The sequence below is a fragment of the Argopecten irradians genome, chromosome 1 (assembly GCF_041381155.1).
Source record: "Argopecten irradians isolate NY chromosome 1, Ai_NY, whole genome shotgun sequence".
NCBI classification, from domain to species: Eukaryota; Metazoa; Mollusca; class Bivalvia; order Pectinida; family Pectinidae; genus Argopecten; species Argopecten irradians.
In genome coordinates this window covers 42,834,636-42,857,413 of record NC_091134.1, presented here as the reverse complement: position 1 = coordinate 42,857,413, position 22,778 = coordinate 42,834,636, and the positions used below count along the sequence as shown (strand labels likewise).

At 34.9% G+C, this 22,778-nt stretch overlaps 1 protein-coding gene across 1 annotated transcript; it reads right to left on the bottom strand.

Annotated features, from left to right (window-relative positions):
• Nucleotides 1-2,023: 2,023 nt before the first annotated feature.
• On the bottom strand, nucleotides 2,024-22,577 carry LOC138328915 (ubiquitin carboxyl-terminal hydrolase 16-like). The gene is made up of 19 exons (XM_069275632.1): nucleotides 22,423-22,577; nucleotides 20,377-20,515; nucleotides 19,896-19,981; nucleotides 19,518-19,658; nucleotides 19,143-19,246; nucleotides 18,695-18,798; nucleotides 18,154-18,272; nucleotides 15,867-15,914; nucleotides 14,562-14,848; nucleotides 14,177-14,264; nucleotides 13,732-13,822; nucleotides 13,363-13,451; nucleotides 12,974-13,030; nucleotides 12,473-12,640; nucleotides 10,409-10,592; nucleotides 9,037-10,146; nucleotides 6,595-6,689; nucleotides 6,292-6,378; nucleotides 2,024-5,837 (listed from the first exon to the last, which is right to left on the bottom strand). The coding sequence occupies exons 2-19, from the start codon at nucleotides 20,489-20,491 to the stop codon at nucleotides 5,481-5,483; spliced, it is 3,330 nt and encodes a 1,109-aa protein (XP_069131733.1). The 5' UTR covers nucleotides 20,492-20,515; nucleotides 22,423-22,577; the 3' UTR covers nucleotides 2,024-5,480.
• Nucleotides 22,578-22,778: the final 201 nt, after the last annotated feature.

Sequence of the window (22,778 nt, the reverse complement as noted above, 5' to 3'; positions counted from 1 at the left end):
ATAGGTCCTTGAGGAAAGCCCCTTTATTGAAAAGTACCCACACTCGATCATAAAAGGGCTTAGTTTTCATTGACTGGCCAGGGCCATCGAGACGATAAGTTTGTACAAATAACTAGCCATGCTACAGGTGAGTGTTGTATTTCAAGCACAAACGTCCCGGAAACCTTCACAAGCGGAATGTTATGTCAAAAGAAACCATTGATTTAATCTCCAGATTTGATATATATGCAAATTAAGCTAAGTGGATACGAAAGCGTTCCCAGGAACGTGGATCGGATCTGGAAGGGTATACCCAGAGATAATGTAAAGAACCCAACATAGATAATACATATGTCGTATCGTATCTAAAGGCTCACTACCTTCCCGAAACAAAACAATAACATAAAAACTCTTAAAAACAATTCATAACATCAGAAAAGTATATCGCTTGCGTAAGATCAGTGAAGATTCATTTAGCTATTTGGCCGTCTAGCGGTGTGAAAGTCAACTAACGCGCGGTGATTAGGTTGACGGCGGGAGATATATGACTCGCGTTACGAAAATAACATCTAATTTACTTAAAATAAACTGTTAACTATGTGATGATAAGGTTAGTATTAACGGTAAACTAATAACTTTTGCGACTCTACATAATTACTAAACTCGTTTTACAGTAATCATTTCAAAATTCAAAAGCCGTTTCAAAAAGTTATTGGGCCTTTAACTACAATGACAATATATCTGGTAGCAATTGGTTCATTAACGTTTTGTTCTATTATCCAAATTTATTCTATGTTTTTCTCGTGTCCCGACTGCTTCAATTTTTCTTCTGATTTCCCGAATGATTTAGGCTTGGTTCCGATTTCCCCGCTTGGTTCAAACATTGTTAACACGTCCTAATTTTGTTTAATCTTAGTTCTCAAGTCTCGATTGGTCCAAGCTTTGTTCTCATATATATCTCCGTTGGTCCAAGCTTTGTTTTCATGTCTCCATTGGTTCCAGTTTTGTACTTATATCACCTTTTGTTTAAGCTTTGTTCTCGAGTCTCGATAGGTCCAAGCTTTGTTCTCATCTCTTCATTGGTTCAAGCTTTGTTCTCATGTCTTCATTGGTCGAAGCTTTTGTCTCATATCTCTATTGGTTCAAGCTTGTTCTCGAGCCTCGATTGTTTCAAGCTTTGTTCTCATATCTATATTGTTCTAATGTCCCGATTGGTTCATGCTTTGTTCTCATGTCCCGATTATATCGAGCTTTGTTCTAATGTCCCAACTGGTTCAAGCTTTGTTCTCATATGCCGATAGAGCAAGTTTAACTCTCTTATTCTAAATGGTTCAAACTTGATTTGCCTATACCAACTGATCTAAGTTTGTTCTTAAATCCAAATTGATTCATGCTTTATTATAGATTTGATCACGATTTTTCTCACTTTGTCCTCGCATTATCGGTTGTTTTATCAAGTCCTGGTTCGTTCTAATGTTTTAATTGATTCTATTCCTCAACTGCTTCACTTTTTTCTTGTACTTCTTGATTCATGCAGGTCATTTTTTAACTAAAAATATGAAAATATGCCATTCAGCATAGATAAGGTTGTAACCAGACAATGTAAGCTTTATTACCGTTGTTCGTATAATATAATTTGTCTACGATTTAAAAAAACAAACAAACAAAAAACCGGTTTTTTATAATCCTCAAAGCAGTACACCACACACTGATTTGATGTCAGCCACCAAGGTGCTGTATATAATTTAGCGTAATCATAACAGAGCCAGACATTTTATACTATAATATGATTCTGCTAATTGCATTCTACATATGTCCTCTCTGTAGCAATTACTTCAGATGTGTGAATTCTTCGCCGCCTTAACCTGTTCGAAATCAATTTTAAGATCAAGCTTGATTGTGTCAAAAACAGTACGTTTACAAAGGTTTAAAAGTAATAGACTGGACAAAATTGGTTAAGAACAAGAAACATATTAATATTACTGGCACTGGTTTCCGTTCATTGGAATTAATGACCGGACATTAACAGTAGAGATCTAGACAATACATTTTATCAATTGTTTTATTATAAGATACCTATTGTGTGTACATCTTATAACAAGTATATGAAAATGTCTCTTAACAATAATCAACAGTAATTACTCCCAAAAATTACCCACCAGCATGTGATACACATAATCTATATGAATACCTAATACCTATGGGGAGACACCATTGTCAAGTGACTGGTAAACGGAAGTCACAGGTAGTCACTATTAGAATTGTACGTAATTCTAAACAATTAATAACGGATTGTAAACAGCACTAGAAATCTTTTATCATAATCAACGAATAGGATGTCAAAACTACAGCTGAACACTGAACATGATTGATATAAAATACAAAATTATCTAAACTAATAGCGCGAAGACTTTGAATTAGGAGGAACTTTCTTAGTATTACAAATAGGGAAAATTCCAATAAATTCATAAAGTTTGTCAAATAGCAGACTTTAAAGCAAATTCTCCTGATCCTAAACAACTCTGAAATTTTAATTGAGAACTAGGTAGATCTATACATATATTTTTTTCATCTTTTTCTTTATCCATATGAAATGACTGATGATGCCTGGTAAGAACAACTTGATAAAGTTTTAGTTCAATAAGAAGTGATTATCCTTGTTAAAAGTGGACAATTAATTCAATTTTCTAAAATTGAACATTCGTATGAATGAATCAGGAAGAACGAACATAGTTCAAGCTCCGTCCTGCTTCCTGTTGTACAGGACCTGATTAGTCCTGTCACCCTATGAATTAAACATCCCTAAACGCAACAGTAGGCATTTGATTTACGGCCACAGACCTGCGCACACAGAAGCAGGCCCACTGGTCTGATAGTCGTCGTTATCGTGATGGTACATATTACTCATCCTAATTTGTAACCAATCCTCAACTCACTCTTCTACAAAGTCTGTCTTATACTGTTTAGTATTACCATAACACTTCACTGAGCATTAAACAATTCTGTAACCTCAACCCAGCATTCAAAAACTTCACTTTTTTGATAATGCACGGCAGAAATGAAGTCAAGAGAAATTTCACTGAAATAAGTAAATACTATGTTAATCATGTGATTAGCATGTATCAAAACTATCAACAATTTTATGTACAACAGTACCAACACAAAATTAAAAAAACCACTTTGAACTAGATATACAGTATCTCAGTCATAAGACAATCCTTTTTAGAAAATGGTTAAAAATTAAATATGAAGTGAAAAGATCAAGCAGTAAAAAGATGTATATCATGCAATAGCAAACTTCCAAGAGAGTCTAATGAAGAAGTAAATTTTATGGTATTCACTACAATCACTGTATGCAGGATTGTATTTTTGTTTTGCTGCAGGAAGTGTCATTACCAGCATAACTTAGTATTATTAATGAAACACAGTATATCAATGCATGGAAGAATTAAAATTAAAATTTCTAAATGGCACAAAAATTGCAAGAAAATTAAAAATTCTTTATACATATACATGTTCTGCTGCCATTCCTAGCAGATCAATGACTTTACAACTGTGCTCTTTCGAGGATGACAAACAAACACAGAAAAAAAAAATCAGCCTTAATTAATTGATTATAATGGATAAACAATGCAATTAATAATTTCACTAATTATGAATTATTTACATGTTAATGATACATGATTTTTTGTGTGCGAAACACTATGTATCTAGTCAATACCTGTTAAATCTAGAGGTATACCAAATGAAGGTAATACATCACCATACATTAAGTTATCTAAGATTCCATAGTTTGTTATCATATTTATGTACCAAATTTACAAATAAACTGACTTAACAAGAAGACTTATTTTTGCTCCATTTATCTGCCACCTTACTCATCTAGTGAACATGTTTACACATAAACATGGTACCCTCTGATATCATGTCTCTTGAATGAATGCATGAGAGGTGGCCATGGTTTGGAGATTAAGGCAATGAATGCTATTATATTACCTTTAATACAAGTTACGGTTTTTCATTTCAACAAACTTGGTGAACTATTACTATATAGCATGCTATGCAAGAAGTTTCTTCCAAGTAATAGAATGATTTTAACATACATGTATCGGTATCTGCAACCTTGAATGGAGGTCAAAACCTTTGATTTAAACTAACTTAATAGCAATTCATCCCAGCATGCTAATAATAAAATTAAGACACAATACAAATGTATCGTGTATCTAGGTCTTATGGCTTAATACTGAGAAGTCCAAAATGTTTATGATGGATGAGAGATAATGCACGACACCAGACAAAAGGCGACTTCTTCTCAGGTGACCTAAAATGGAGTTTTGTAATTCATGCTAACAGCATTGTATAACTGTCCTTAGTTCATCCCAGTGAAAGACTTAGAGGTTTAATTAGGTTATTGGAACAGATCAAGGCTGTAAATCATGTGCAAAAAAAGCTCCAACACACATACATCTTTGTAAATGTACACATTTTATAAAGAGATTACTAGCTAAAGAGGGGTTCACTTGCAGCCAACCAACATTCAAGTACATGTAAACGTAAAATTTCATGTGTAATGTATCTTGGTTACTGAAAAGACTCTGGAATATGGATTCAAATTTATTAAATTTTTTTTGTAATTTTTGGATCTCAATTATTTCTCAATTTTGTGTTTTAAATGACAATTTTCATAATAATCAAAATCATACAAATACGGTAAAACAAAGTTTATCACTCTTTCATATATTTATAATGGAACATTACAGTGAAAGCTACAAAGGCCTATTTTAACATTTTTTTTCCTGGTTTTGTTCACAAATAAGCCACACTAGAGTACAAGTCGCAGCTAGTACAATAGTATAACTATTTGGTTAGGTTGATAATAATATTGACACATGGGGAAGTTTACTGTTCCATTTTGCTACTGATAATCACTTTTATTAGGAGCACCAATTTGTAATAGTCATCACTATACTGCTTTTGTAGAAGTTTTGTAATTTTTGTAGTTTAAGATATCATTAAAAAATCACTAAGTTTTAACATTATTGGTATTACACTTGAATATATCGTGTACATAACAAAACATCCCTTCTTTACATCTTAACAAAGTTCAAAGCTCTTGAACCAAGGATGAAGTCATGTCAATAATAAATTGACATTAACTAACCATGGAATCAGAAATTATTCTGACTAAAAACATGATCACTTAACAAATGCTAGCCTCTATAAATTATCACATCAGGTTGGAGTTAAGCTAGCCACAACAACAAACTCCATACCATTTACCACTTAAACTTCAATATCAACTAATCCAAATATGGAAATTGAAGAGTTCAAATGTGATTCAAGGGATGAACAAGTTAATAGAGCAGTACAATGTAAGTTACATATCATAGCTACATAATAAAATTCCTTCATTGTTCAACTAGGAAATGATAGGCAATAATCATCCTGAAATCTCACTGATCATTGAAGCAAAGACTGTTCCTACAGTCCTGGTGTGGTGTCTAATATATACGTTCATAAAACAGAAGATAGGCTTGAGCTCTCTGTACCGTAGACTCGGTTGCCTCCGAAACCCGACTATCACTGATGTGGTACCAACGACCAGGTGGTACAAGTTTCTCTTCTAGTACATCTATGGATTCCTCACGTTCCAGTGACACATTACTAGCCAGGTTTTCCATGTAGCGCTGGATGTATTCGCGTTTGCTTGGGAAGCCTGACGCCAAGAATGTGTTAGTTAGTCCGACATTGGGGCGTACCTTTACGTAAGCTGTGTAATGGCCTGCGTTGAGCCGACCGCTGTGTTCTACTACACCATACAACGCATAGAGGATCTTCTGTTGTCCAGGCTTTATACCCTGTAATAACATAACAGGCTCGTCAGACGGATAAGCAAACTGTATACTTACTTGTAGATAGATCTAGAGAATACAGTGTACAATTCTACCAATAAAATCCATCAAATTTATCTGCATGATTGTGCCAAGAGAGGCAACTCTTTCAATCACGATAACTAGTACTGCACACAGAATACTTTATTTTATATTTTACCAGTAATCTTATTTTAGCACTTATTTGCTATTACATAATATGATTGCATTTGCTATCTTTATATTTAAATACATTTTTGTATAGAAATTTTAGCAAGCTGGCGAATCAAAGATTGCACTACATTTTGCACTAAATTGTGTTGCAATAAAATAACTATATACACATATCGAAATTTCACAATTTAATTGTCAGCATCACTTTTATCATTAAGTTTTAAAGATATAAATCAACATTGAATGTAAAACTCTCTGATCCTCCTACCTGACATAGGGAACTACAGTAGGGTGCCAAGTCTAATACAAACGGGAAGTCTACATGACGGTTTACTTTCCTGGAACTGTAGCCGACCTAGAAGAAACAAATCATTATAATAACATGTTACACATTATCAAAGCTATTAATAACAATGTAGACTTTGTAACTGTGTACTTTATTAAATTAAACTGAAATATTGAAGGTCAAAATAGATTACAGATTCTTTATGTACACTTAATATAATAACCTGACGACATTTGTGACCCTTTCCAATGAAGTTTGACTGGCAAAATCCAAGTTACCACTTACCTGTTCAAACCGTTTTAGATGCAATGTGAGAATAGGCGGAGGTGTAAATATCAGATACTGCTTCGAGGCAATGGAGTACTGCTTTTCTTTCTTCTCTATTGGCAAAGACAATAGAAAACATGATCATACAAGATCAAGTTTCATTTCAGTTCTTTATATAACAAGAGATCCCAGAGGGATCTTGGCGCCCACCAAAGAATGATCTATGTCTGACAACAGAAAGAGGGATCTTTTCCCTGCTTTTCAAACTTTTACTACATACTATATATGAACCTTGAGAAAGATCTTTTCAGTACTTTCTGAGATATGTAGCAGTAACAAACTTCAATTATCAAAATTCAAGATGGCTACCTGTCGATCATCTTGCTGACCGATCTGTCCCAAAATGCAATATGCACAACTAGGGTCGTAGGGGAACCTACATATGAAATTTGAGAAAGATTCCTTCAGTACTTTCTGGGAAATAGTGTTAACAAACTTTAACTATCAAAATCCAAGATGGCCGCCAGTCGGCTATCTTGTTGACCGATCACTCCCAAAATGCAATATGCACAACAAGGGTTCAAGGGGAACATGCATATGAAATTTGAGAGAGATCCCTTCAGTACTTTCTGAGAAATAGCGGTAACAAACTTTAACTATCAAAATCCAAGATGGCCGTCAGTCGGTCGGCCATCTTGTTGACTGATTGGTCCCAAAATGCAATATGCACAACTAGGGCCCTAGGGGAACCTATATATGAAATTTGAGAAAGATCCCTTCAGTACTTTCTGGGAAATAGCGGTAACAAACTTTAACTATCAAAATCCAAGATGGCCGCCGGTCGGCCATCATTGTTGACCGATTGGTCCCAAAATGCAATATGCACAACTAGGGCCCTAAGAGAACCAACATATGATATTTGAGAAAGATCCCTTAAGTACTTTCTGAGAAATAGCGGTAACAAACTTTAACTATCAAAATCCAAGATGGCCGCCAGTCGGCCATCTTGTTGACCGATCTGTCCCAAAATGCAATATGCACAACTAGGGCCCTAGGAGAACCAACATATGAAATTTGAGAAAGATCCCTTCAAAACTTTCTGAGAAATAGCGGTAACAAACTTTAACTATCAAAATCCAAGATGGCCGCCAGTCGGCCATCTTGTTGACCGATTGGTCCCAAAATGCAATATGCACAACTAGGGCCCTAGGAGAACCAACATATGAAATTTGAGAAAGATCCCTTCAAAACTTTCTGAGAAATAGCGGTAACAAACTTTAACTATCAAAATCCAAGATGGCCGCCAGTCGGCCATCTTGTTGACCGATTGGTCCCAAAATGCAATATGCACAACTAGGGCCCTAGGAGAACCAACATATGAAATTTGAGAAAGATCCCTTCATGACTTTCTGAGAAATAGCGGTAACAAACTTTAACTATCAAAATCCAAGATGGCCGCCAGTCGGCCATCTTGTTGACCGATTGGTCCCAAAATGCAATATGCACAACTAGGGCCCTAGGGGAACCTACATGTGAAATTTGAGACAGATCCCTTAAGTACTTTTCTGAGAAATAGCGGTAACAAACTTTAACTATCAAAATCCAAGATGGCCGCCAGTCGGCCATCTTGTTGACCGATTGGTCCCAAAATGCAATATGCACAACTAGGGCCCTAGGGGAACCTACATGTGAAATTTGAGAAAGATCCCTTCAAAACTTTCTGAGAAATAGCGGTTTTAAACTTTAACTATCAAAATCCAAGATGGCCGCCAGTCGGCCATCTTGTTGACCGATTGGTCCCAAAATGCAATATGCACAACTAGGGCCCTAGGGGAACCTACATGTGAAATTTGAGGAAGCTCCCTTCTGTACTTTCTGAGAAATAGTGGTAACAAGAATTGTTAACGGACGGACGGACGGACGGAAGGACGGACGGACGGACGGACGGAAGGACGGACGGACGACGGACCACGGACGAAAGGCGATTTGAATAGCCCACCATCTGATGATGGTGGGCTAAAAACTGTTTATCATTAACAATGCATGCGCAGAATAATTTTGCTGTATTTCTGTAATTCTATACAAATGATTTTCCAAGTTAAATTGACAGCAAATGTTTCAAATAACTGTAAAAGAGCTCCAATGTTCAGACAGGAGATAAACAATATTTTTTTAACAATAATTATAACGAATAATATATGCTAGCATATAATTACATGGTGTAAAATGTGTATGTACATATTTTAATGATAATTATGTTTTAGTGCTTTTTGTGCTAGAAAATTTTGCTCTATAACAAAATTATGCAAATTGTATTGTCTGTAGTTGGTATATAACTATATATATAGTATATATTTAATCAATTTTGCACAAAAAATTGGTTGTGACAAAATAAGTATGTTTACTGTACTCAATCTCCATGATAAAACTCCTTATGTTTGGAATTTTGTAGTGACTGACCTTTATTGGGGTTGTGTTTGCTTTTGATCTTGGTACACTGAGCACAGCCAAACCTGTTGTTACCGGTGAGTAACTCTGCTGATGTGAACTGGTGTAGACAAGACATGATGGAGCATTCGCGAGATGATGGTTGGTATCTTTGACCCAGTGTCAAGGTCGACTTGAACTTGGCCTCCTTCCGCTTAGAGTGATTAGAGGTCTGTCGACACAGAGCAGGACTTGTTTTCTTATTAACACTATCCAAAACGCTGGAGGAATTTAAAGGCTTGGGTGAATTACGCCCACCTTCCAAAGTGGGGCCGACACACTCCGCTGAGCGAGATTTTGGCAAGTGATCATACTTTGAGGTAGTGTTGTCTGTTGTGTCCTCTCCATCTTGTAACTGTAACTTGTCCAGTTTATCAGCCAGTACAGAGGAATCAGTGGAGATACCATTACAGAGGTTATTTTCCTCTTTATTCATGGAACACTGCGGCATGCCACAACTACTTGCATGTCCATTTACAATATGCGTATCTGAAAGACTTTTCTTCACAATTTCAACATCACAACTATCATAAGTTCTGTTTTCTAGTTCCCCATTACATAGACTAGCACTAAGTTTCCCTTCAACGTTCCTGTTTTGACCCTCACCATTATTATCCAAGACCTGACAGACTCCATTTCTGTTTTCTGTCTTGCCATTAATATCCGAGATCTGACTTACTCCATTTTGACCTCCAGTCCTATTATCACATTGGCTTTCCTCCTTGTGGTCATTACAATGTCCAGCTTCTTCACCATTACACATGTGACCATTACTTGACCTTGCCTGATCTGGTCCCTCCTCTGGGCTATCTTGGCCCTGTTTAATAGTACTCGTACTTCCACTCAGGGAACCTGGACCAGTGCTGCTTTCTGCTCCTTTAAATGTACCACTAGACTCTGACAGACTGCCAGCCCCGCACGAGTCCTGCATGACTGACTCACAGCCTGTCGGGAAGGCTTCCGTATTTTCATTCCCACCAACCGCTCCTTGTTCTTCCTCAGTCACCGGTTTCTCTCGAAATGAGGCAGACAGGCTTGCGAAACGGTTCACGTCACTCTCCAAATTGTCCTCCACATCAGCATCTGTTATAAAAACATTGAGTAATACAAAAAAACCACTATAATTAAACTTCTGTTGTCTGTCTGAACCTTTAACTCTGTAAACATATTTGAACACTTATAAATCTAAGAAGGTAAAGGTTCATTATGACATTTCAGGGGGATTTAAAGCTCAGCTTTTATCAATTAATTAATCAAATTAATAGTTTTTCAAGTTGTGTTTAAACTTTGAAAACTTTTAACAAGACTTATGTGATTTTTTTGCCATTGGATTGGGTCTTCATACCTGATGGATCATCCCTATTACTGGAGTTACCCTCTTCGTCAAGTGCTTCCTTCTGTCCTCCATCTTTACCCGGCTGTGTCTCTGTTGACTCGGCTTCCTCCCCCTGTCCATCACCTTCCTCTACAGCAGGAGTGTTTTCTCCAGCCATAGGTAACACTTGGTTCTTGGACACTTTAGCACGCCTCTGTAACAACAAACACACATTCAGAATTCTGCCAGGTTTATTTTGATTAACATTAAATTAATAGGTAATTTAAGGATGTGCTGGGTTAGAAAAAGGAGGTGGAAGAAAATCTAAGTGCCTAGAGAACAAGAGCTGTTGGAGAACAGCAAAGCTCGCCTATTCAGAAGAAGTTGATGTTCAAGTATTTATTATTTAAACATGGAAATATGACAAATTAACAGACTCAAAAACCCTCTAAAGGACCCCAAATTGGTTGTATTATCATGTTCAGCGTCCATACACATTAGGAAAATAAAATCATAAACATTTATGATGACTTATGCTTAAACAATTGACAAAATAGAAACTTGCTCAAAAACTTTAACATGGAAATATGACAAATTAACAGACTCAAAAACCCCCTAAAGGGCCCCAAATTGGTTGTATTATCACGTTCAGCATCCATACACATTAGGAATATAAAATCATAAACATTTATGATGACTTAAGCTTAAAAAATTGAGGAAACAGAAACTTGCTCAAAACTTTAACGTGAAATGGGACGCCAACGCTGACGCCGACGCCGGGGTGACAACATTAGCTCCCCCTATTCTTCGAATAGGCGAGCTAAAAACCTACCAATCCATGGCCTGTGCCTGGCAAATGGACCAAGTGGGTTTTGCTACCCATTAGGTGGAGGGCTAGAGGTAATATGTTGGAATTTCTTAACCACTCAGCCACAACAGCCATAGTCAGGATTCCAGAGCTTGATAAAGCTATCTAATCGTATTACCAATACTAGGCCTGCTAAAATCCAAAACTCAAACTCACTACCATTGATGTGGTCATTAATTGCTGATGAAATAACTGTGATTTTTACCCAATTATTTTCATATGAAAAAGGATCAAAATCAGATGACTTTGATCATTGAAGTGCTAAAAATCAATAAAGTAATTTTAATAATAATGCTTACTGTTTAAGAAATAATGGTGTTTTAATAGGTTTATGGGATTTAAAAGTTATTTTCAGGGGAAATTAATTAATTTTTAATTTGGAAGTGAATGCAAACAAGCACTTTAACATTTTTATTTTAGGACATTTTATCATGGAAGTGAAGTGTAATGATAAGGTTAATACTAAAGAATGAGAATGGTCATAGCTAAGTATTTTATGATGATGAATCTTTACCACGATGTTACAGATGATGATGATGATGATAATGAATCATGATCTACGACAACATGATGGTATGATGATGATTTATGATGATATCAAGATGAAGATGATGATGACTGATTATATGATGGTGATGATGATGATGATGATTGTGATAATGATTCTGTTGATGATTGATGATGATGATGATGATTGTGATGATGATGATGATGATGATGATGATGATGATGGATGATGATGATGATTGATGATGGGAGGATGATGATGATATCATGATGATGATGATGATGATACCATGTATTGTTTGTGTTCAATATTGATGTAGATATCTATTTGTGAGGATAATTATTGTTTTGTAAGGATGATTGATGATGAGAATGATGGGAATTAATTGATGAGGATGAGGACGATGATGTGTGAATGAGATATTATGTATCAATGAAATTGGAAAAAAATAAAAATTATAAAAAAAAAAATCAGATGACTTTGATCATTGAAGTGCTAAAAATCAATAAAGTAATTTTAATAATAATGCTTACTGTTTAAGATATAATGGTGTTTTAATAGGTTTATGGGATTTAAAAGTTATTTTCAGGGGAAATTAATTAATTTTTAATTTGGAAGTGAATGCAAACAAGCACTTTAACATTTTTATTTTAGGACATTTTATCATGGAAGTGAAGTGTAATGATAAGGTTAATACTAAAGAATGAGAAATCAATACCTTAGCATCCTTCTTTGCTTGGCGTTTCTCCTTCTTACTGACGTGTTTACTATTTTTATCTCCCTTTAAAGCGAAGCCATCGATACCAATTGCAGGAGATTCCTCCACCGACTCCACATCTACCGCTTCCTTCTTCCTCCCTCCTGGCACCTGGTTAGGTCTCTGAGGCTGAAATGATGGAAACATAAAATTAATATACATGTATAGGAACAATGACTACACCTGGGGTCATGGTACTGGGTACCGCCTTATATTTAAACCCCTGCTACATATGTTAAATGGTTTGGTTGATACACATGGAAACAGAATTATCTACAATACATCTTTTATCATTAATATCATCATGACTGTTTAGGTCTTATAAATATCTATGTTAGAAGAATTTAATTGACGATATCATCGATATCAAGACTGTTTAGGTCTAGAATATCTATGAATTTACAATTATTGACATACATACATCTTTTATCATCGATATCATCATGACTGTTTAGGTCTTACCTTTTCTTCAGTGATAGGGATAGAAATATCCAGAAATGGCTCGAAGATCTGTGATATCTAAAGCGACAATAAATAACAAATGTCTGTGAGGTGTACAAAACACAATACCAGCAATGATACAGTGGACTCGCGATAATCAAGAGCCTTCAGTCCAGAAAATTTACAATCCTGACACAAGGGGGAAACAAGAGATCAGATTAACAAGGGTTAACTTTATTATTTGAATGGAACCCTTAATTCTAAAATCAAATAAATCAAATTACCGTGTTAATCATGTACTCAATGATGACTGTCAATTAAAATGCTTGGAAATACATATGTCTACAAATATAACAATATTAAACAGAAGCGACCTAATCTATTTTTTTTATAAAAGAAGAATGACTTACAAAGGAACATTCTTCACATATAACTGTACTGATCAGGTTTCCTCCAAACACAGAGTCTACAAATGTGTGCTTGCCTTGCCGCCCATATTCTGTAGCAGAAAAAGGGAAATCATTTATCAAATAAAACTCAGATAGACCAAGGAAAAACTGCTTTAAATTGAAGTTTGCATATTGATTGTTTTTCATAAAACCAATTACTTGAAGTAATGAAAGTAGTTATGTCATTTTTTTATAAGAAAGGGATAGCCAACTGATATAAACAAATTAGTGTAATAGAAAACTGTGTATTAAAACAGTATTGTTTTGGTTGAAACAAATTTCAAATGTAATTGGAAAACATTTGTTTTGTTTTAACACCAATCATCTTACCTCGCACCCTATATCGAGTTTCTTCATCTACTTTCTTTGGATTCACATTTTCAGGCAATTTAAAAAATTTTAAAATAGCAGCTTGCCGTCTCTAAAAAATCAATAAGTGAATTAATGATGTACAACTGTCAGATCACAAAATCTGACGAAATCCTAAATATTGTAGGATTTAAATGAATTTTAAAACATTGCATCAGACATACAACAATTTAACATAAAGGCCGAAATCTGTTATGAATATAACAAAGCAACATTTTAAACTTAAATCTGTCAAGGGCTTATTGCAGCCGAAATATATAAAAAATTTCCATTCAAATTTCTCTTTATACTCGGTACAACACTCTTTTTGGTGACCATATATCATTGTCACATAATTCTAAGTGTTTTTATTATACTTCTCACTCTTTAAGAGGATAAAATTGATTTAATCTTACTTCATACTCACCTTTATCTCCTCCATTTTCATATTGTCTAACAAATAACGTAGAAGTTCATGACTGTCCTGTTGATGATAGCCACGGAACCTCTGAGCTCTGTAATAAAAGTAGTCAACGCTGCACTGAATATACTGTATCAAATATTTTATAGGTAGATATTACAGCTCAATCTAATTAGCTCTAGGTAGGTGGGGCCATGGTAAAACTGCAATAATCTAAATATTCAACTATACTATTATTGAATATATAGAAATAGTTTTGGTAAGAAAAACAAATCACTTCAAATTAATGAGGTTAATTGAGTTCAAACTTGTATATAAATTGGTTTAACTACATATATTCATTTTCAGAGCTCTATGAAAAGGATTGTAATATACTGGAGATACAACTTACTTTTTGCAGACCTGAGTGAAGAGAGCATTTGGGTTGACTGTAGAACTGCGGTTAGATGTGTTGTTGTTCATTTCCATGAGAAAGTGAATGAGAGATTGAGTGAGAGGCCCAGCTTCGCCCAGAGATACAGCTATGCATGGCAGCTCCTTTACTGGCGGTGGCTCTCCATCACTCTCCTCTCCTGTAGAGCTATCGTCTGTATCACTTTTACCAGAGATTGACAGTGACCGACCTTTCTTTCCACGCTCTAACAGGCAGCTTTCAAAGCAGTGCGTCTGTGTCACATTCTGAAGAGCAAACATTTTACATCATAGCAGCATGCAGAGAGATAAAATAGTTATTTAAGCAAAGCAACAGGATAGGTATCACATAAAAACATGAACTTTAACACTTCAACATTCTATGATGTAATTGACCTTCTTTGAGCTGTAGACAAACAAGCAAATTTGTGGAATTTCCATCCGAGCAAATTTGTGGAATTTCCATCCCCTGCTTTACAGACAGACGGACAAACCCAAGTTAATATCCCCGTTTCGGAAAAAGCGGGAGATAACTAAAACATTGGCATGTAAAGATGCAGAACTGCTACTAGTAAGGTCTTCCATAGAAGAAAGGTTTGATTGCCCTTCCCTGGCAGTCTAAGAAGTTGAGTTGGTTGGTATAGGCAACGATAAAACAATTGGTATGGATAGAATATTTGATATATAGATAAAAACACATCAAATTTTAAAAGAAACACCAAGTACTCCATTATAACAAAACTGCTTTTAAGTTATATCTGCTGTCACTAGGTGAACACTTTGACATGCTATTTTTTTCTGCAATTTATTGGATGCGATAAGATTTGATAACTTAAACTTTGGAAATCATTCAAAGGCATGGATAAACATGTATGATGCCTTATTTGCACTGTAAAAGTCCTTGTTTTTATGCATTATGTATTTTTAGATGAAAACATATCTTCATAAGTCACTTTATAATTACTAATAACACTGTGAAAATGTGAGATAAAATTGTAGACCAGAACTTGACTCCAGGACGTGACCATACATACTCATTTCATTGCACTTTAGCGTAGATTCATTTTGAGCTCTTATTTGACTTTGTAAAATTAAAACCTATGTATTGTAAGTATGGTAATTCTCAAAATCATGGTAGCTTTTGATGGTGAATAACATATGAAAAGCTCTTCTTGATTCGTGAGCATGAGAATTATGGCACGTAAAACTTTAATGTTTTGATTTAGAAAATTTAATATACCATTGCTGTCAGGGAATAGTGTATTGCAGTCAAGGAATTACTAACCTGTAAGACAGCATTGAAGAAGCAGGTATTTCCAAGGTTACTTAGGCCCTGAACAAAGCAAAAATAATAATGAATAATGCAAACATCAATAAAGTTGGAAAAAAATGTCAGACTATTATCAAAATGCTGAACAAAATATTACAGTGGTATATGGTGATTAAATTGTGCACCTTAAAAGTAAAGTAACTTTTGAAAACAAGAGGCCCATGGGCCTTAGCGGTCATCTTAGTTCTGATACAGATTAAAACAAAGACATATAAACACTATATATTGGCCCATCAGGCCCTTGAAGTCAGTTTGTAATTTTATAAATTTGACTTTTTAACCTATGAAGAGTATTTGGTTCCATCAAATCTGTGAATTCAGAAGAAAGATTTTTGCAATGTTATCCATTTTGACCACTTTTGGCCCCTGGAGGTGGGCCAGGACCAATATGGAAATGGTGTTAAAATGCTATTTCAGGCTAATAAATCTAACCAAGTTTGACTAATTTACCATAAAAATAAGCAAATAATGTTCATAAATGTGTTTTTCCTATATAAACTATAGTAAACTTAACCCCCTCTCCAGGGGGAAACCTGAGACCCCAGGGTCATATAATTCACAATTTTTGTAGAGGACCTTGAGACCTTTCTATCTATGAAGAGTACAGAGGACTCCACATAATCGAATAACGGTTATTCGAATATTTCGGTTATTTGCATAAAATTCTGCGGTCCCGATTTTTCCCTTCTTTATCTTTGTTTTTCAACTCCGTGTATTTGCATAGACTTTTACATGACCTCCGGTTATTTGAATAAAATATTTGGGAAATTCTAAAAATAAAATAGAATATTTTTCAATTTTGCAATATATTTTTAGCGAAATTCGCCGATATATGTTTCAAGATACTTCACTTTTACTAGAAATCATCCTGGTAACAGATTAACATTATAGTATGGCTTGTTATTTTATGCATGAATCTGCAAAGGTATTCGACGCTGTTACGATTTACATCAGCAGCGGTTGATCATAAATTTAGTATTATCACCGACTCAAACATCTAATTAAAGCATTTGCACTTTCAAATATGTTTATTTATTAACGTAACGTACCTTAGTTCGCGATCGATTGGAGAAACCATGCTTCCTTACAACAATCGCCATTCATGAGTAGTCTCGTTCAACCTGAGTCTTGTTAAATACGACAGACATGTGCGTATCAAGCGTCTCGTTGAACGAGACATAAAAGCATGCAAAGTCGGAGTACAATGACTACCGCAAGTTTCGTACAGTATGTAAGCTTAGGATACAAAAGATACTTGCTACGTTAATTGTTTCATTGCTACTTGGATATGAATTAATTTCTGAAATGTTATCAAGCTATTCGCCGTATAGATCAACAATACAGGGAGAATTCTCAAAAGACATTTAGGTCGAGTGAACGCATGGCTTCATCACCTGCCGCCATTTTCGAATTCATATGCACATGTGTAAAAGCAACACTACTAGTTGATCGGCACTTTGAAGTTTAATCACGATCGTAAGTTCACTTTGCCAGGCAAATGTACGTAAATTTGTTTATTATTTAGGTTTAGAATTGTAGACACAAATCCAATCCTGTTTAGTAGAATCTAATTGCATTTGATATCGATCGTTTAGCTGTTTCTCAAATATTCACGTGTCGATCTAACGCAAACAAGAATCTAATATTGGAATATTTTTTGTTATTAAACAATTAAAATCGATTTACAACTTCGAAAGTAATTACTTGTGGTTCGTTTTAAGTGTAAATAATTTACGTATTTATCAAGTAAACGAAACGATATTTATTTGCCTATTCACATACATATGTGTGGGGTCAAACGGAGGTGCAAAATGTCATCTCCGCCTATTCGAATACTCCGGTTATTTGCATATTTCCTTCTGGAAAATGACCTATGCAAATAAGCGGAATCCTCTGTATTTGATTCTACCACATATGTGAGTGGAGAAGAAAATTTTTGAAATTTTAGCCAATTTTACCCCTTTTGGCTCCTCCCACAGCCCCCTGGGGGGTAGGGGTCATATAATTCACAATTTTGATTGGCCTTATGACTTAGAGGGTTTGTGCAAAATTTCATTGAAATTGCTTCAGCGGTTTTGGAGAAGAAGTCGAAAATGTAAATTGTTTACGGACACATGACGCACGAAGACGGATAAAAGGCAATTAGAATAGGTCACTTGAGACTTTGTCTCAGGTGTCCTAAAAATTCCAAATTATATTCAAACATGTTGAAGAAAGAATGCTTCATAATTGAATTGTGTACCTTGATTTTATTACATAATCCAGGTGTGGAAGACTTTGGTGTAAGGGGGCGGGTATTTGTATCCTTTACTTGTTCTGTTCCATCTACAGCAGCAGAAGCCTCATGGCTGACACGCTTCACTACAAAATATCAAAACATGTACACTGATTGAAACAGAAGTTTAGGGAAGACTTAATATCTGATTTGGGAGAATGATTTGTGTGCACTTCAGCCAACTCTTCCTTCATTGTATTACCACCTGAACAATAAAATGTTGTAAAATAAAAACGTTTCGGATAACTGATTAACAAATCTATCATTTAGTAGAGAAGAAATATATCATGCAACAATGAAATACAAAAACATTATAGCCAACAGCTTCATAAAACATTGCACATGTAAAATGTACAACATAATCTATAAAACACAATGAAAGGATAAAGAGCAAAAAATCTGAGTTTTATGTACATAAAAGTTTATATGAGACACAGAAGGCACAGTACTACATTGAATAGGTTAATTTTAATTAGAACAGTTGAAAAAGAGGGCTTTTTTACTTCACCTGGTTCAGGTTGTGGTAGACCTGCCTGCTTTCTTAGATACTCCATACATTCCTGTAGGCGTCTGCTACGCTCCAGTGGAATATCATCGTCACATTTATAGCACCTAGCAATGACAATATTATAATGTCATGTTTGATAAACAAGAAAAGTATGTGAAACACTAAATTACACTATTTCACTAATTACCTATATGGGATCGATATATTCACTGAGATTTAACGGTACGGTTCATGTAATTTGTATGAATTATAATATTCTTATTACATACATCAATGGATTTTAAAATATTTCACTGGTATTTAGAATTTGTAGATATCAGTTAAATCCGGAAATAAACCACCAGCAAATTTAACCACCGTATAGTATTCTTTATCCTATTTGATTACAATCCCAAGTTTTCTTCGTTTTTCTACAAGTAAAATAGATATAGATGGAAGTCGTTCTTACCAGCACGTCCAGGTGGACGAGTTTATCACCAAACAATGACAACTTGACCGTGGCGTCTCATAATGCTTGAGTCCATGCTTGTCACGCGAGTTCCTGTCACAGCCCTAAAATAATCATTATATAAATAACTTTTCTGATAGTATTTCTTTGTTATTTAAATTGATTTTCTGGTTGGATTATGAGTGAAACAAAAAATTATATAGTAACATAAAACATGCAGACTGAAGTTCGAGAATAGACAATTGAGGTAGATCTTCTTTTCGCAAAGATGTGGCTAGCAACAGACAGTACACAAAATTGCTTTAAAAAATAGTCTATAAAAGGGTTCTTATAAACGAATTCATGTCATTTTGTATAATTTTATGTTGGTATTACCTGGTGTCCACACTGCAGGCACACCCACAGAGTAGGCTCAAGGTCACCTAGTAAACTTTCTTCTATATGCGATGCACTGGCCTGGTCATTTGTCTCCCCCTGTCCTGACTTACGTCCAGATGAACTTTCCTTAGAACAGGACTGCCAAAACATGTAACTAATTATTAACATATTCTTCAAAAAATATTTTCTTTCAAAAACTAAAATACTCATCAGTCTTCTATTCAGTATTCTAGCTAGTCTGCATAACATCTGCATGATGACATACAAGATATTGACATAAATTAAAAAGAAATGGAAAGGTTAATAGATGTTATGATATATGTAATAGTTGACATGGAAATCAAAACAACTGTTGAAATGTGGACTGAAACCTACCGCACACTCCCCAAATACTTGTTTGGCCAATCCTTTCTTCATGGAAGCAAAATTGACTGCCATGTTGATGTGATTACACACTGGTACTGAAAGTTGACAAAAATAAGGCATAATGTCATCTATAAACATATCATTAGCTCATTGCTTTAATATATCAATTTGGAATTCACTTTTGAATTGGTTTTTTATGCATTTTGTTCTGAATGACAATCTATGGACCTTTCAGCAATGTTCAAGAACAGCCTAAAATATGGAAGTCACCAGCTACTGCAAAATCTGTCTACTAAAATTGTCTACAAATGATAGCAATATATAACTACTGAAGTTACGTATATATATAGCGGTACAACAATTGTAACTTTTCCTTCCGTAATTTCTTGACAGATGGTGAATGAACCTGTATGTTCATTTGTTATCACGGAATTAACAAAAAAAGTTGGAAGATTCAAATGGTACATGCTAGAACATCATATATAACTACCTGAAGCACACCCATCATCTGAAGACTCTGAGGCTTCCTTTGCCTTTCGCATCTTATGTTTGCGATTCTTTCCCATGTTGTACGACTGTGTCGCTTCAGTCTCAAGCACTCTCATTTAGTCTGTTGGGTCAAATAAAACCTGCAATGACAAAAGAAAATTGCAAAATTCATAAGACATATTATAAATAATCATGATCTTCCAAAATAATGTACATAAAGGAAGTCTTCGTCCATTACCATGTTCAAACTGACATAAGAGGGTGATAGTTACATATGTCTCAGCCAATTTTACGTTTCACATTAATTTTGTTTTTAAAAGATTACGGATAATTCTATATATATTATTCTATAAAACATATTTCCTGAATATCTATAAATTGTTAATAGGTTTGGGTTTTGTTAGTTTTACGTCCTATTAACAGCCAGGGTCATGCAAGGTCATGCCAGGTTTGATGGTGGAGGAAAGCCGGAGTACCAGGAGAAAAACCATTGACCAGTGGTCAGTACCAGCTGGGAACTGCCCCATATGGAATTTGAACTCGAGACCGAGAGGTGGAGGGCTTGTCACTGGTTGTGGTAATATGTCGAGACATCTTAACCACTCGGTCCCCATGGCACCAATTATAGTTAATATTGTTAATAGTTTCTATTATTAGATTAATAATATATATATTGTTATACGGAACATTTTCCGTCGTTTCGTAGTAAAACTTTGTAAAAAAGGTTGTTTCTCATGCACAGAAATATATGGCCATTCATTAATTGGAATCATCCAACAACAATGCAGATACATTAAATTACATGTGTGTCAAAATAAATGAAATTTATGAAATGGCTTCAGCTTTATTCAATGGGAAAACAGAAGTCATATCAAATATATATATGGGTGTTTATGTTCAGTTGTCAATACATATACGATCTTACAGTGTTCATTTCACAAAATTTCATATGAAATTAACACAAATTTAAGATACTTTTTATCACATAACTACAAAAACCTATAATACAAAATATTTAATGCCAAAATGTATTGAGAAAATCCAACAGAGGATGCCATTTTGTTTCGCTGTTCTCGTAATCCTGACATCATTTTATTTTTTCTGTGTCTGACATCAAAATAATTTAAATTTCTAGCCAATGAAAATCGCTCCAGGTTACATATTACACTTGTGACATACGCAAAAATATTACAAAGGCGAAATCACAGGATATCAGACAGATTATGTGATAAAAGTATATCTTTGAAGTAATTTGTATGAACTTGTATAGGTCTATTGTACGAGTATTAAGCTCATTAATAAAAGGATGGATGGGATAGATATGCCCAAAATTTGGGCAATTAAAATGTAAGTAACTGTAGATGCATGTAGGCATTTTTTAATGGATATATAATTATGTAATAACCAGGTAGTATGCTTGTCTACTTCCGAGGATTGCAAGGTCGATGGCTTTCCAATTTGCATTTTTTTATGTAGTCATCAGTGTAATATTTCGTAATATTTCAAAAGTGTCTCGTCGCAGTAAATACACATTAATGTTGTTAGAGTAGGAATTGTCCAAATTGGGATGAGGTGTACGTGTTTTAGCGGATTTGTGCCAAGATGCAGGTCAATTTAGTAGATCCAGGAACATATACACATATTATATGTGTCTGGTAGCTCCGAATAAGTTTTGGGTAGTAGCAGTTTTAGCCATACAGCACTAATTAAAACGATAGTCAGTGTGATCGGACCATGACCTCAGTCCAATCAGGACAGGAGTGTTCAGTCAGGTAGAACGACCTAAACACAAAACAAAGTTCAACAAACGGAAAATACCCATAAGCAACGCATCTTTAAACGTATATTTTTATGAACCTTCATATGTATATTACGTTATATAATAAGATTAACTCGTTTTCGCTATTCCGTTAATTTTCATTTAGACCAAAACTAAAGCGATAAACTCATCCCTCGAGTTTGATTCTGTGTCCTATGCCTGTGTCTGAATATTGTCTTAAAAATTGTTGAGGCACGGTTCAAACTAAAACCATAGGACCCAGCCTACCTGATTGTAATGCTGTTAAGGTCATTTATTGAAATGACACCATTCAGTCGCCGATAAAACTTATTTCCCGGACCAACGATCAGTCGGGGCCCGTGATAACCAGAAACATGGCGATTTCGCACGATATTTTTCCCGCGATAGTTACGTATTTTGACGTCACTATATTGTTCTATATAATTTTATATTAAATAACAATTACTGTTTGTCATAATACTTTGAATGATAAATCTATATGCTTTACCAAATGCTACACATCTTTTTTCCCCTTAATATATACATTGATAATTATATACGAAACTAAATGCCGTCTGCATTTATAGTACGCGTTCGATTTGAGCACTGAAGGCAAGCTAGAC